At 34.9% G+C, this 16,251-nt stretch overlaps 1 protein-coding gene across 5 annotated transcripts in view; it reads right to left on the reverse strand.

The window, feature by feature from the left end:
• The window catches only part of BTBD8 (BTB domain containing 8), a 98,310-nt gene that overhangs the window by 21,827 nt on the left and 60,232 nt on the right, over positions 1–16,251 (reverse strand). For 2 of the 5 annotated variants that reach the window (XM_067042629.1, XM_067042636.1), the window contains exons 8-12: positions 11,937–12,025; positions 11,402–11,504; positions 2,836–3,018; positions 2,045–2,182; positions 964–1,093 (exon numbers count right to left, since the gene is read on the reverse strand). In XM_067042629.1, coding sequence (XP_066898730.1) covers positions 964–1,093; positions 2,045–2,182; positions 2,836–3,018; positions 11,402–11,504; positions 11,937–12,025 — 643 coding nt within the window. Of the gene's footprint in view, positions 1–963; positions 1,094–2,035; positions 2,183–2,835; positions 3,019–10,366; positions 10,486–11,401; positions 11,505–11,936; positions 12,026–16,251 lie in introns of those variants that run through there. The other 3 variants (XM_067042619.1, XM_067042641.1, XM_067042647.1) reach the window with 3 other exon arrangements.

Consider the following 16,251-nt stretch of genomic DNA (forward strand, 5'->3'; position numbering starts at 1 on the left):
GACCTTCTCATGACTTTTGTTGTTTCATGGATTTTGCTGTTTTATTATTTTGTTGGAATTTCTTTGAAAAGTGCTCTTGAGATCACATCTGGCTACACCATCGTGTTATGCTCTTAATGCAAGACAGAGCAAATAATATTTTGATTAAGTCATTAAATAATTTAACATATCCATGTACTATCAAGAATATATTATATCACATATGGTCTCCATGTTTTATAGTACAGAAATGTTTGCTTCATAAAATACAGTCTCTTAATTTAAAATGTTTTTAAAAGTACTTACTGAATCTGTCAATATTTTTTCTAAGGTATCCGCTTTAACCCAAAAATAGTCATGAAGCCATTTTTAGTTCCACACCCTCAATTTTTTATTTTAACATTTTTGAAACAAACACACATTCTGAGCAGTATAAATCTTTTGTTTAATGCTAATATTTCAAATGGTACCTATTAAATGTCAAAGAGCACTGTGCAGCTCCTGAGGGACACTCCGCAATAGCACACATCGTATCACTGAACCAATCGATCATGGAATAAAGCCATCTAATCTAGGCAAAACCACAAGAAAGGGTATCTTATGCAAAAGATAGGAAAGCTTTATGGAAAAATATATTTTAAAAGGGAGAGAAAGTATGTTTGGTAATCTGTTCTATATGGGTTACATTTTCCTATACTTCTAAATCTCTCTAAAAGAATGCTTTTAAGCAAATTTGGCTAGAATATAAAGTTGCTAAGATAAAGTAGAATTAAATATGTATATATAAGGAAATGAGTTTCATTTTCTAAGAACAGAAAAAAAAGCATGATTTATTAAAACTGCCTAAACATACCAGCACCAGTTTCAATTAGCAAGCTATTATTGAACAGAAGCAAACAAACATTAATCCTATCACTTATTAGAATCCCTTTAAAATATCTCTTACCACAATTATAAGAATAAAAAATCTCAAGGCTAATATACCTGCTTGGATTTTCTGTTGATCATCTGTGCTCATCAGCTTCCAGCTTTCTGTGTGACGAACAGCATAGAAAGACTGAACTAGGAAGATCCACAGCTTATCACGCAGAGCCTGGATCTTGCACGTAAAACCCTGTGTTCAAGCAACAAATCAGCAGCTGGTCAGAGCCACATTGTCATAGCAACCAGTCATTATTCCCTTCCGAATCTACTTACTCCTAAGCTAGATCAATGATGTCATCACTTAGATTTTTAAGATCGTCAGGTACAAGTTATTTATGAAGGCTTGCTCTTTAACAACAGAATTTTATAGTGAACATGAACCTTATCCTTTCAGCATTATCCTTTTAACCAAACACTGTTTTAAACCACCAATGGCCTTTACGGAAATACCTTCCACAGCCTTTTCAAATCAGCTATGACATTACAAGGTCAAATACTCTATGCAGTAATAATAAATATGATGAATTTTTTTGTCATTCTTGTTGAACAAATAAAAAATGTCAATAATTTGCAATTAGCTTATTAATTACCATTGATTAATTGCATTTAAAAATAAGATATATTTTAATTTTGCTTTTTCTCAGTCAATCAAATTTTAAATGATTTTTTTCTTAAGACAAAAATTAAGAATATATTATAAAATTAAAAGACACTAATGATTAAAACTGTAAAACATTCTTTAAAATTCTTTAAGTTTTATATTTAGGAAATTTAATGTAGTGACTGGGGAGAAATACTAAACTTATGCTGTACCAATTAACATTGCTAAGTACCAAACTATGTTTAGAATTAGCCAGCCAAACTTCCAAATTTTAAACTTTTATAATAAGTCTATTTGGAGGTAAATGAAAGTTTTAAAATTTTGTATTATGAAAAATTCCAAATATATTCAGAAGTAGAGACTGTAACCAACCCCCAGGTATCAAACACTTAGTTTCAATGAACCATGCAACATTTAAAACGTCTATATATTTAAAAATCTTAAAACATTTAAAATATTCTATCACTCGTGTATATATTTAAAAATCTTAAAACAGTTTAAATATTCTATCATTTTAATGAATTTTATTACATCAAATACCATTTCCTTTGTACTGTCAGAGTTCAGTAACGTGTCCAGAGCCATAAGAAGAGAGCAACTATTCTCAGTGGTAATGTTTTCTTCAATTGCTTTTAAAATTTTGTCCAGCAGATCAGATGTGCTACTCATTGCTTGTGACTATAAAACACAGAAATTGATATTTAATAGGAATATATGTAAATGTGTAAGAAATGTGAAAGTCTGGCATAACAGCAGACCATTCATCATAACTGGCTATATGAAGTCAATCCGAAATCTTATTTCCTCTGTTAATAATAATAATTATCATTATAATAATAAATATTATACTAATCCCTTTCCTCTGTTAAAAATATCGGCACACACACACAGTTCTTAAGAGCCAAAATAGTCCTAAAACAGAGCCTAGAAATAAGTTATAAAAGTTCTTTATTAAGTAACTAAATTTAGAGAAAGTGGGTCCGAGTAAGACAGAGAATTTTGCATGAACCGTAATTGTATTACTGACCAAAACAATATCTTTATGACTTCAATTTCTAAAATATGGCTTGTGCCGATAGAAGGCTGGAGTTGCCAGAGTTACACTGTGCCTTGCCAGGGCACTCAACCTGTCCTCTCCTCCCTTCATTATCTTATGAGCCCAAAAACCTGTCTATCACTGCCCTAAATGCTATGCAAGCATGCCATCTGCTATGGAATTTATTTAAGTCATACTAATTTAATCAAAGGCAACCTGAATTTGAAAACTTACATAATTATAATCAGAACACAAAGATGGGACTAAATATAAGATATCATTTTAGATGCAGTACCTGTAAGAGGAGAGCAAAATTTTCGCTTTCAATGATCTTGGAGAAGTTTTCTATAATAAATGCAATACATTCTTCTTGGAGCTGAGATGCCATGGTCAGTGCTGCTTCTGTCCACTTCACTCTGGGTAAACTGATGATTAGCCTGTCACTTTCCATCAGAAGAAAAGCAGCATTCTTATCATTCTTATAATTTTGAAAATATTGGGGAAAAAAGTTAGATTACTGCTCATAAAAATAACTTTCCAAGCAAATTAAATACTTTTGTTTTCTTGTGACACTGCCTGCAAAACCCCAAATTCCAGGTAGCTAATATCTTTGTCATTAGCTTTACATATTTATTAATTCATTCAAAATTATCCAAAAGGGCAAACTTTGAGCTGGAAACAAATCACCTTTAAAAGACAACTAAAACAAACATGAGAGCAAAGTTATAACTACAAAGAAAAGCTTGACTTCCCTGAGATTTTTCACTACTGAATTAATTTTTGTGCTTATAGATATCATTCATAACTGCATAGCTACACTGACATAGCCTTAATTCTTTTCTGACTATAAAACACATGTTATTACAAATTTAGAAAGGCTAAAAATTACTTGTAATCCCCAGTGACTTTTTCTTCCTTTCTAATTAGATAAGACTCTTCTTTTTATATTATTTATTTAATAATGATTCATTTTTATACCATAGGAAAAAATGCTCATGAATACTGATCTCTATAAAAAATGAAATGACAATTCACAAATACCATGTGCTCTAAGGAAAAGGAAAAAATGGCAACTTAAAATTACTATATTTTATTCATGTTTGATTTCTAATTCTTAAAACGATACTTAGGAAATAATGATTTATTGAATAAATAGTTATCTGATTGATTGTAGTAGATTGAAAAAAATGGCCACAAATTCTGTGTAGCTCAATTCATCAAGAGGTGGACTCTCTTTCCTTATCCCTTGAATCTAAACTGGCCTGTTCACTTGCTTGCACATGCAGTGGTATTGTGCAAGTTTCAGAGCGTAGGCCTCAAGTAGCCTTGCAGCCTCTATCTTTACCCTCTTGGTTCTGGGACCATAAAGCCATGAAGAAGCCTGGCAAGAAAGACCACAGGGAGTGTGAGGCCCAGCCTCCAACTTAGCCACCAGCTGAAAGCAGCTTCAGGACTGAGCTCAGGCAAGATAAGCAGAAGAATCACCCAGTCAATCCACAGAGAATAAATTTTAGTTTAAAGCAACTTAGTTTTAGGGTGGTTTGTTACACAGCAATAAATAACTAGTAAATCTGGAAATGACAGTGCTGGAAATCCTCAAGCAGTCTTCCCTGATCTCTATACCTACTTCAGATTCCTTTTACACATGCCATCAGAGAATCTGTCCCTTCTCTTTAGAGCACTTACTTCATTTGTAATTATTCAATCATGAAATAACTACTTGATTAATACCCATCTCTCTCACTAGGCTGTATGTTTACTGCATGTGAAACCATGTCTGTTTTGGCTCACCGTTGTATCCACAGGTCCTAGTACAGAACTAAGTCACAGTAGACACAAACATCTGTTGATCTCTGAGCATCAACAGAGACTGAGAGTTTGTAAGTGAATTCGTAAGCTAAATTAAGTTTAATCTTTGTACATCAAAACTTTAAAAATTTTACCCATTTACCAAGAATTCTTCTGAAATGTATTCTATACTTGCCCTGCTTTCTTTATTTGAGTAAAAGATCACACTTTGCTATAATCTGAGTCTTTAAAAAGTTTTTTTTACATTTTTACTATAATTTACCATTATCCTTTCCTCCTCTGGTAACTTCCCGAGTAACTGTGCAGTTACTAAGAGTTTTAGGCAATAAGCCCGATTTGCTCTACTTTAGGCATTGTTCTGGTATTAGAGACAAATGTAGAGTATTCAAATAAACTTGGCAGGTATCTACGAAGTGCTTACTATATGCATAATGTTATGTGCTCTGACAGCAATATCTTTTTTTTTTTTTTGGTATTATTAACTTTATTTAAGCTCAGGAAGAAAATCATAAAAGCAATAACTCAGTAGAATTGCCAATCAACCTGTCTCTCCTCAAACAGCAAATGGCCAGCTTACAAGCAATATCTTTTTAAAAATACAGATGTATAGTTGTCATAATTTAGCTTGAAATCTATTGGAAAACTAAAACATGGACATAAATGATAACAGATGGTATGTGATCTTATTCCATACTGATCTGAATATATGATAACATTAAATGTTAAGAGTAGCTTAAGGTTCAAAGAGGGAAGAAAATGTAATATACTTCTAGACCAAACACATAAAATTTTTTTTAACATATTTGTTGGAGTATAATTGCTTTACAATGGTGTGTTAGTTTCTGCTGTATAACAAAGTGAATCAGCTATACGTATACATATATTCCTATATCTTCTCCTTGCGTCTCCCTCCCACCCTCCCTATCACACCCCTCTAGGTGGACACAAAGCACCGAGCTGATCTCCCTGTGCTATACGGCTGTCTCCCACTAGCTATCTATTTTACATTTGGTAGTGTATATATGTCCATGCCACTCTCTCACTTTGTCCCAGCTTACCCTTCCCACTCCCCGTGTCCTTAAGTCCATTCTCTACATCTGCGTATTTATTCCTGTCCTGCTCTTAGGTTCTTCAGAACCATTTTTTTTTTAGATTCCATATATATGTGTTAGCATACAGTATTTGTTTTACTCTTCCTGACTTATTTCATTCTGTATGACAGATTCTAGGTCCATCCACCTCACTACAAATAACTCAATTTCATTTCTTTTTATGGCTGAGTAACATTCCATTCTATATATGTGCCACATCTTCTTTATCCATTCATCTGTTGATGGTCACTTAGGTTGCTTCCATGTCCTGGCTACCATAAATAGTGCTGCAGAGAACACTGTGGTACATGACTCTTTCTGAATTATGGTTTGCTCAGGGTATATGCCCAGTAGTGGGATTGCTGGGTCATATGGTAGTTCTACTTTTAGTTTTTAAAGGAACCTCCATACTGTTCCCCATAGTGGCTGTATCAATTTACATTCCCACCAACAGTGTAGGAGGGTTCCCTTTTCTCCACACCCTCTTCAGCATTTATTGTTTGTAGATTTTTTGATGGTGGCATTTCTGACCTGTGTGAGGTGATACTTCATTGTAGTTTTGATTTGCATTTCTCTAATGATTAGTGATGCTGAGCATCCTTTCATGTGTTTGTTGGCAATCTGTATATCTTCTTTGGAGAAATGTCTGTTTAGGTCTTCTGCCCATTTCTAGATTGGGTTGTTTGCTTTTTTGATATTGAGCTGCATGAACTGCTTGTATATTTTTGGAGATTAGTCCTTTGTCAGTTGCTTCATTTGCAAATATTTTCTCCCATTCTGAGGGTTGTCTTTTGGAAGTTTTAGCCACAGAAATCAGAGAAGAAAAAGAAACAAAAGGAATCCAAATTGGAAAAGAGGTAAAACTGTCACTGTTTGCAGATGACATGATACTATACATAGAGAATCTTAGAGATGCTACCAGAAAACTATGAGAGCTAAACAATGAATTTGGTAAAGTAGCAGGATACAAAATTAATGCACAGAAATCTCTTGCATTCCTATACACTAATGATGGAAAATCTGAAAGAGAAATTAAGGAAACACTCCCATTTACCACTGCAAAAAGAATAAAATACCTAGGAATAAACCTACCCAAGGAGAAAAAAGACCTGTGTGCAGAAAACTATAATACACTGATGAAAGAAATTAAAGATGACACAAACAGATGGAGAGATACACCATGTTCTTGGATTGGAAGAATCAACATTGTGAAAATGACTATACTACCCAAAGCAATCTGCAGATTCAATGCAATCCCTATCAAACTACCAATGGCATTCTTCACAGAACTAGAACCAAAAATTTCACAAGTTGTATGGAAACACAGAAAACCCCAAACAGCCAAAGCAATCTTGAAAAAGAAAAATGGAGCTGGAGGAGCAGGCTCCCTGACTTCAGACTATACTACAAAGCTACAGTAACCAAGACAGCATGGTACTGGCACAAAAACAGAAAAACAGATCAATGGAACAGGATAGAAAGCCCAGAGATAAACCCACACACATATGGTCACCTAATCTTTGATAGAGGAGGCCAGGATATACAATGGAGAAAAGACAGCCTCTTCAATAAGTGGTTCTGGGAAAACTGGACAGCTACATGTAAAAGGATGAAATTAGAACACTCTCTAATACCATACACAAAAATAAACTCAAAATGGATTAAAGACCTAAATGTAAGGCCAGACACTATAAAACTCTTAGAGGAAAACATAGGCAGAACACTCTATGACATCAATCACAGCAAGATCCTTTTTGACCCACCTCCTAGAGAAATGGAAATAAAAACAAAAATAAACAAATGGGACCTAATGAAACTTAAATGCTTTTGCACAGCAAAGGAAGCCATAAACAAAACAAAACATTTTGAAACAGAAAAATTTAATCTTGTTTTGAAATAGTTCAAGTAATTAGAAGCCCTAACTTTTCTAAAAATTTTCTCTCTTCTACTAACTCCTCTACCCTGCTCTCTCTTCCTCCCAAAAGCAACGGTTTGTACTTGGTAGGAGGGAATAGCCACTTCTTACTGAATTGCTGCATAGTGAGCAAGAAGGAGAAAAAGCTCAAAGTCCCTCATATTAAAATTAAAAAAAAATTCTCCATATATAGTCCAATGCAGCACTTTCTTATCTCACTTTGTATATGACAGTGTTAGGCATATTATTGATAGAGTAAAGTGCCTGCCATGAAACATGTGGTTTAACTGAATTAGAGCCAAAGAAGACAAGAAGATTGCTCAATCTTTCTTTCATTTGTTTTGGATAATGTATTTCATATTTTAATTTTTAAAAAATTTTAAATATTCTATTTTTATTAATAAAGCAAAATATATTTTATTTCTATAGTAAAATATGAAGAATATATTAAATTAATGTTTCTTAAAATTTGAATATCCACAAAGAAAGACAAAATTTCAAATTTTCATTATAATAACCACAATGCCAAAGGGCTTGTAAGTTTGGTTGTTCTGATGTGCATCTTTATATCTGTCTTGAAAGGAAAAACCAAGCATTCACAAAGCTTACAAGGAACTGATTAGAGCTATAAAATCAAAATAAAATACTGTAGGAGAGGGAGAGGCATAGTATGAATAGCTTATTCCTCAGTTATACTCACTTACCACTTGTTAAAAAAAAAAAATCAAACTTCTTGAGACAGTCAGTTAAGATCCCTCCCAATCTGGCCTTAGCCTCTCCCCAGACTTACCTTCTCTCATTATTCCAGTTACAAGAGAATATTGGCACTGCCCAGACTCCAGGTCCCTGGTCACATTTAAAAGTCACTTTTTAATTTTGAAATTGTCCTCTATTTTCAGGTTCATCTCACATCACTTCTCTTATCCTTCCAATCAGAACCAATTGTTTTAACTTCTGTGATTCCACGTATAAACCTGAATTATAAATTATACTTATTCACTCTTTTATTTACCTATCAATATATACTGAGTGCCTAATGTCTGCTAGGCACTGCCCTAAGGCTGGTGCTGCAAAGGTAAATAAGACTGACATGGAACTTAATGCTAGTATTCATCATAGTCTAACTTGTATTTTGCATAGTTGTTTAAATGCCTATCCTTCCATCAATTTGTGAGTTCTTTGAAGTTAAGGCCCATACTTCCTAAAAATAATCTTTGCCCATGCTGAGCATCTATTATATTACCTTCAGAATGGCAGCAATTGGTTTTAAGACCTGGTTTTGTAATTTACTGACACTGTGAACTTGAATAAAGAATTTACCTTTCTGATTCTCTTTTCTTATATATAAAGTGAAAATAAGAATACCCATGTTATACATAATTTCAAAATATAAAAAGTATATTTTGAACCATAAAGGTCTTTTAAAAATCCACTAGATAATAATTCACTTCTATTGAACTGAATTATAGCTGGGCCATTTGCTTACCTCATGAACAGAGAGTAAACCATTCAATGACCAAAGAAACTAATGAGAAATAGTAAGCAACAAAACAACAAAGTCTTTCATTAGCATAAACACAGATTTAGATTTATTTTTTGCAGTGGTGTATCACCAGCTGATGTCCTAAACTTATTTTCCCAGTTAGATTTAGATACTATCTTCTATGTAACCCAGTCTAAAATACCATTCATGGTTCAATCAGAGAAACGGGACCACTAGGAGGTATTTATATACATAAAGGAGTCTGTTAAAGGGATTTGACCTTATGCAATTATGGGAGCTGGTTAAGCACTCTTTGTATATGATGATGTATTGTAGTTTGAAGTCCACAGGGATAGCAGTTGAGAGAGGATGATGGATGTAAAGTGTAAGGGGTAAGGACAAGCTGACACCCAAGAGCACAAGCTATAACCCACAAGGATGGGCTCATTTTAGATCTCACTGCCTCCAACATGGATGAAATGAGTGTCCTTCAAGAGATGCTAGCACTCGTCATCATGGAGCTAAACACATCCCTGGCTCAGGGGTAAGAGAAACCAAAGAGGATACAGGGCAAGATGAAGCAGTGCAAAGAAGGAAATTCTGGGAAGTACAGTTCATCCTAATCAAGCTAACACATTGCAGAGACACTACAGTCCAACCCTTGTCAACTTGGCATGCATACACATTTCTTTAAATCATAGTTAATTCCTATGGAGACAAAGTAAAGTCATGCTAATGCCTAACATATACAACCATCCCCTATAAAACAAACATACTAACCCTCTCCCTAAAATAGGATACAAAGTCTCTCTTCAAACTGATTCAAACTACCCCTTGGTATCCTGTAACTTAAATACAGAGATATAGTTAACATGTCTTATACTAAATGGTAGGGGAATGAGACAGTGGGAAAAAAAACACTGGGTTAATATATACATAAACATTCATATAAAAAGGGGAAATGAATATGTTTACATCATAACTACTACAGTGTTAATTTCTATAACTGGTAACGTTAATTTCTATAACTGGTCACGTGGTCATACCTAGTATTTATAACTACCTTTTCCTGCAACCATTCCATGTTCCCTTTGCCCTCAGCAAGTACCTCTGCTGTTTATAGTTCTTTATCTGGTAAGGTGGCCCAAACTTTCATTCCTGAAGAATCTGGGCCAGTATCAATGCTGCTTAAATTGTGTTTTTCCATTGATTTTAACCATAGGACATGGGAGTTCTGCATTCCAGATATATTCCTCCTTCCCCACATTATATAGCACCAACCCAATTTCTCCTTATAGATAGCTAGTGGGAAGCAGCTGCATAGCACAGGGAGATCAGCTCGATGCTTTGTGACCATGTAGAGGGGTGGGAGGGAGACGTAAAAGGGAGGAGATATGGGGATATATGTATACATATAGCTGATTCACTTTGTTGTACAGCAGAAACTAACATAGCATTGTAAAGCAATTATACTCCAATAAAGATGTTAAAAAAAATAGTCAGGCTCAATCTAATAATAATTCCCCACCTCTGCCTGTTGATTTACAAAGTGGCCAGAAGGAGGTGGTCTCAACTTCCAGTTCAATGAAATCATTGTATCCATAGGTGAAAACATTCTTCTCTTTGGAACTAAGACTTCTAGACCAGCAGATCCTAAAGTTATAGGGACAAGAAGCAAAAATTTTGCTAGTGGATCGCTAGGAGTAATTATATATGGAGCCACTCTCATTTCTACACCTTGATTTCTGGACCCATGAATCCTAGTTATGTTAAGAAATAACACCATAAATCAAAAACTGATTTAGAGCATATACAGCCTCCCAGAGGACACTGCCCCAATCCCACAAGGCACTGCCATGTAGCTGCACTGTAACCTAGTCTTCAAAAGGCCATTCCTCCATTCTATCAAGCCAGCTGCTTCAGGATGATAGGGAGCACAGTAGGACAGGTGAAATCAGTAAGCATGGGCCCACTGCCATACTTCATTTGCTATAAAGTGAGTTCTTCAGTCAGAAGTGATGCTGTGTGGAATACTATGGTGGTGAAAAAGGCAGTAAGTCCACGGACAGTGGTTTTACTAGAAACACTGGAAGTAAGGAAGGCAAGTCCATATCCAGAGCAAATGTTTATTATACTGTGAACAAAGCACTGCCTTTTCCATGATGAAGTGGTGCAATGTAATTAACCTGCCAGCAGGTAGATGGCTGGTCCTCTTGGAGAATGGTGTCACTGTTTCAGTGTTGCACCCAAATCCACCTTAATGAGTGGAGGTCCCTGCTACTGAACCAATGCATAACCGACCCTGGCACCATGCCCCTTTTGTTCATGAGCCAATGTATACTTTCTAGTAATTGTGGTTCTCTGACTGAATTCTAATGCATTTGGTACAGAGGAACAGTCTTAAAGATAGATTTTCTGAATTGGTTCTGGGTTATCTGGAATTGGTCCTTTCATCTTGCTTTTATAATATAATTCTACATTTGTATTTAAAACACTGAAAGTACCTATATAAAATTCAATAAACTTTTTGATGACAAACACAAAGTATTCAGGTTATACTTACTAAAGACTGAATCAACATATTAAGACAACTTTTCTGAATCTCAGTAGGTACATTTGCAAAGCTTCTCTCAGACCAAAACCTTGCAAAATGCTTTACAATCCACCTGTTAAAAATCAAAGAATCTCAAGTTAAAGAAATGAAAATATTTTTCATTATAATATTCAGTAACATTTTGGTTTTCAATAATATGTCTTACATATATTATGTTTTGACTAACCCTAACAGTTAATTTTGTGAGTGCTATAATGGACTTAACTAAGTTCCTTTTTCTGTAAACATTTATTTCAAATCCACTCTGGGTTATGTGCATGGATTTTAGCATAAGTAACCGTGGTTCAGCTAAAATAACGTTGATTCCAAGCATCGTGAATATCTACATCAATACTTCTCCTCAATTGTTGTAACTAGTTAAGCATTAAGCTATTTACATTGTGCCCAAGAAAATAGGCCAAGTCTAAAATTTCCCAGAAAATTAGGAGAATGGAAGAACAAAATCCCTAAATTAAAAATATCAGCACTACTTCAGATCACTTACTTCATGCAGTCAGCAAAAAGACTTTCCACTCCAACTGAATGAGCAATAATCAGGCATTCTAATATAGATGCCAACCTTCTGGGAACAGGCTAAAATTGATAGAAAACACTACATTTATTCTTTTTCAACTTACAGAGGCTAAAAGTATTTGGTTCATAAAAATGATCTGATTTACATACCTAAATTGCAGAATAAATATATGTAATTCAAGTCTGTTATTCTTTTAAAATCAAGTATCACTGATAAACTTTAGTTTTTATAGGATAGCATTTGAGTTCTTTTAGCTGCCAGAATGCACACAGTTTATATTCTAATTTCTTTTAGCGTAAATATTTTCTAGAGTACAAGTGGTATAATAATTTCTAGCACATCACATTGCAACACAGCCATATGGTCTAATCTGCTTCCTGAAGTATAAATATAACTTTAAGTACATGTACAATGGGAGGTTCTACATTGACCTCAAACAAAATAACAGAATTTAATTAGATCATGATTATATAAACATATTTTTAAAAAGCACATATACAGGGCTTCCCTGGTGGTGCAGTGGTTGAGAATCCGCCTGCCGATGCAGGGGACACGGGTTCGTGCCCCGGTCCGGGAAGATGCCACTTGCCACAGAGCGGATGGGCCCGTGAGCCATGGCTGCTGAGCCTGCGCGTCCGGAGCCTGTGCTCCGCAACGGGAGAGGCCACAACAGTGAGAGGCCCGCATACAGGAAAAAAAAAAAAAAAAAAAAAAGCACATATACAGAAGTAATGAACTAAAACAATAAATAAATAAAATGTAGATACAAGTAGTGAAGAACTCACTGCTCTTGGTGTTAAGCCTCAATATGTGCTACGTATTACCTGTGCCATGTATTTTCAGTTTTTTAGACTATGTTCCTAAGCACATCTATTGCCCCATTAGGGTGAACAGAGTTAAGCTTCTCTTTGTACACATTCATTAGTTGTGATTTGAGTTTATACACTTAATAAAGACCAGCAATCAACCAATATGTATATATAGTCTCTAAATATGTATCTGAAGAGACCCTGCACTCAGAGAAGAGCAAAAGCTTCTTCAGAAATGCCTCCAGCATAGTCCTTCAAATAAGGTCAGTGATTTCCAATTTTTTTAATAGATTTTTTTCCCATTTAATTAATTATTTATTTATTTTTGGCTGCGTTGGGTCTTCGTTGCTGTGCGTGGGCTTTCTCTAGTTGTGGCAAGAGGGGGCTACTTTTCATTGTGGTGCGTGGGCTTCTCATTGTGGTGGCTTCTCTTGTTGTGGAGCACGGGCTCTAGGCGCGCAGGCTCAGTAGTTGTGGTGCACAGGCTTAGCTGCTCCATGGCACCTGGGATCTTCCTGGACCAGGGATCGAACCCGTGTCCCCTGCATTGGCAGGCGAATTCTTAACCACTGCACCACCATGGAAGTTCCCCAACTTTTAAAATTACAAATTGCTATTAATTTGATTTCCTAATGCCCTTCTCCTAAAGGTGTTACATACTACTTAGGAAATTAAATGTAAATACCTTTTTTTGCACATCAACAATTTAGTTATTCCCTTTGAGATAACTGAAGGTACTCTAAATTGTCCTAAAATCAGAAATGGCTATCACTATATAAATTATACAATAATTCTACTAAGTTAAATAATTTGGTTTTCTGACCCACTTCAGATAAGATAAAAGTAGTATGAGGGAAGAGACTACTGGTATAGACATAATTGACAACCTAAAGGCATCCAGAAGCATAAAAAATTATAAAAGTAAGCCAAAGAGTTAAGAAGTCTAGCAATCTAATTTTATTTAGGAATAACCAGCCCTCCACAACACAAAGTCCACTACTTGATGTATAACTTAAGAATAATTTCCATACAAAATATTAAAATGCAAAATAATTTGCTGCTTAAAGGCAAAGGCTAGCAAACCAGCTTGTGGGCCAAAACTAGCCCACCACTGTTTTTGTGAATAAAGTCTTATTGGAACACTGCCATGCTGTTTCATTTACATATTGTCCATAGCTGGTTTTGGTCTACAACAGCAAAGCTGAGTAGTTGTGATGGAGACTGTATGGCCCACAAAGCCTAGAATATTAACTATCTAGCCTTTTATAGAAAAAGTTTACTGACCCCTGGCTTAAAGGGATAACTTTAGCTTTCTAAGAATTTTACTTATATGGAAATGCTGATTTCCTAAGTGTTTTTGTAATAGGATGACTGACCTTTAGTCATCTTCAAAACCTGCTTGTAAAATTTGGGAAGACATATATTTAAATTATAACCTAAGATATATTTTTAAATCAGTGGCAAAAACATAATGTAAAACCCACTATAATCCTATAAATGAAGTTCTAAAATTTACTTTTAATAAAGGAAAGATTGTGAAGTTAATGAAATGACTGAAGCTAGCTTGCCAAGAGTTCTGGGACCAGTTAACCACCATATTATATCCCATCATATATTACTGTGGCATGCGCTATTATAGATTACTATATTTAAGTCATTGCCAAGAAACTGCATAATTGAGATCTGGAAGTTAAAAATTATACATTCAAAAATATATTTATCAAAATATATGTTGTTAAAATATGTAAAGCAAAAAATTAAATGATCAGGTCAATAAAAACAAAAATTGCTCTCAAATATCTGTTACCACAGTAGTATAGACTTCATTAAAATAAAGTAAAAAAATTTTCAACAAAATGCCATATTGATAATTTAAAAGCATTTCATCTTGTTTTAATGGCAACAAATACACCTTTTGTATTTTTAAAATTAAGTGAATTATTGAAAGTAAAATATAAGAAGCTGAATGTAACCTGTGTATACTCATGAACATACTAAAAAGTAGAGGCAATGGTTCAAAGACAATACATAAAAGAGATTTTTTTTTTAATGTTTCATGCAATTGGTTTATTGAGGAGTCTCAGTTTAAAGGAGATACTAACAAAACTTTCTTTTCCCAATTAGTGCTATCAACCATACTGTGTCAAATTCCCTCTTTTCCCATACTTTAATGATTATAGGCAAATTCCAGTACCTTCTGGTTACTTTTGGTATTGAAATTCAGTATAGTAGTATTTAAACACCTATCTCATATTTGATTTAAATCTTTCACTCCCCATCACTGACTACACTTTTAGTTGGGGAGATCTGGAATGGAGACTAGAACATGGTCTCTTGCTCCTCTGTTTTGTGGGTCTAACTCCTGTGGAAGAGGGTTATGGATAGCTATGGTCACCTTATGTAACTAACCAGTGACCAACATGGTAATAGGAAGATGTCCTTGACTACTCTAATCCAGATGTTGGTGGTCTTTGCTAATGTGGTGGCTTGTTAAGAGACAGACTGAACTTCACCCTAACCTGTCAGTCGTAAAAGTTCTTCTACGGTTCATGATGCTTGATGCCTCCCTACGTGGGACAATGTCATTTGACCCTGTATCAGTCTCTTCTAATCTTTATTGAACCACTAAGGTCCCTTTCCTTCCCTGCATACCATGTATAATTGGGGTGTGGAATGGACTCTGCATTATTTTTTTTCTATCTATGACAATAACTATTGCCTCTAGTCACCAGGCTAGTACTGGCTTCTCCAGCAAGCCTCCTCATCCCTTAAGAAATCTCCATATTCAAGTATATTCTCACTGGTTCCTGAGACATATTCCAGGCTCTTCCAAGAAATCTCTTAGTACTTTCTTTTCTTCTTTGATGGAAGTTCCAGAGTGGACTGGTTATACAGATATGATAGATGTCCATCTCGGGGCTGAGAAGACATATCTCCTCACTGCAGATACCCCTATCTTTAATCTTTATTTGGAACATGCTCTTAACTTTCTCTTGGCTGGTAAGATGAAAGAGAAGGAAAAGTCTTTCACCAGGATTCTTCACTTTCTGCAATGCTGAGGACACCACAGACTGTGCTCCTTCTTCTAGTTCCCTTACTTATACAGGCTGGAATGAATGGTTGATTAAAGGTAGCTAAGGAGTTTAACTGTTTCTCAGTGAACCTTTAAGGGTTGGTAGGGGTGGTAGACCCAGTTCATGACTCTGTTTTAGCACAAGGGGTGATACCTCAGCTACAACTTATAGACAGATAGGAAAAGTCCTATCCAACACAAAAATCTAAATTTAAATGTGATTAAAATTATTAAAATTACATAATTACAATGCATATTGTTGGCTCAAGTAGCCAATAAGAGGGGACTACTGATGTAAAAAATTCTTTTAAGATTTGTTTTTTGTTGATTATAAAAGTAATACATGACCATGGTAGAAAATTAAGAAAAGTGTAAATAAGAAAATAAAAAATAACAGAGAAAA

The sequence above is a fragment of the Kogia breviceps genome, chromosome 1 (assembly GCF_026419965.1).
Source record: "Kogia breviceps isolate mKogBre1 chromosome 1, mKogBre1 haplotype 1, whole genome shotgun sequence".
Classification (NCBI taxonomy): Eukaryota; Metazoa; Chordata; class Mammalia; order Artiodactyla; family Physeteridae; genus Kogia; species Kogia breviceps.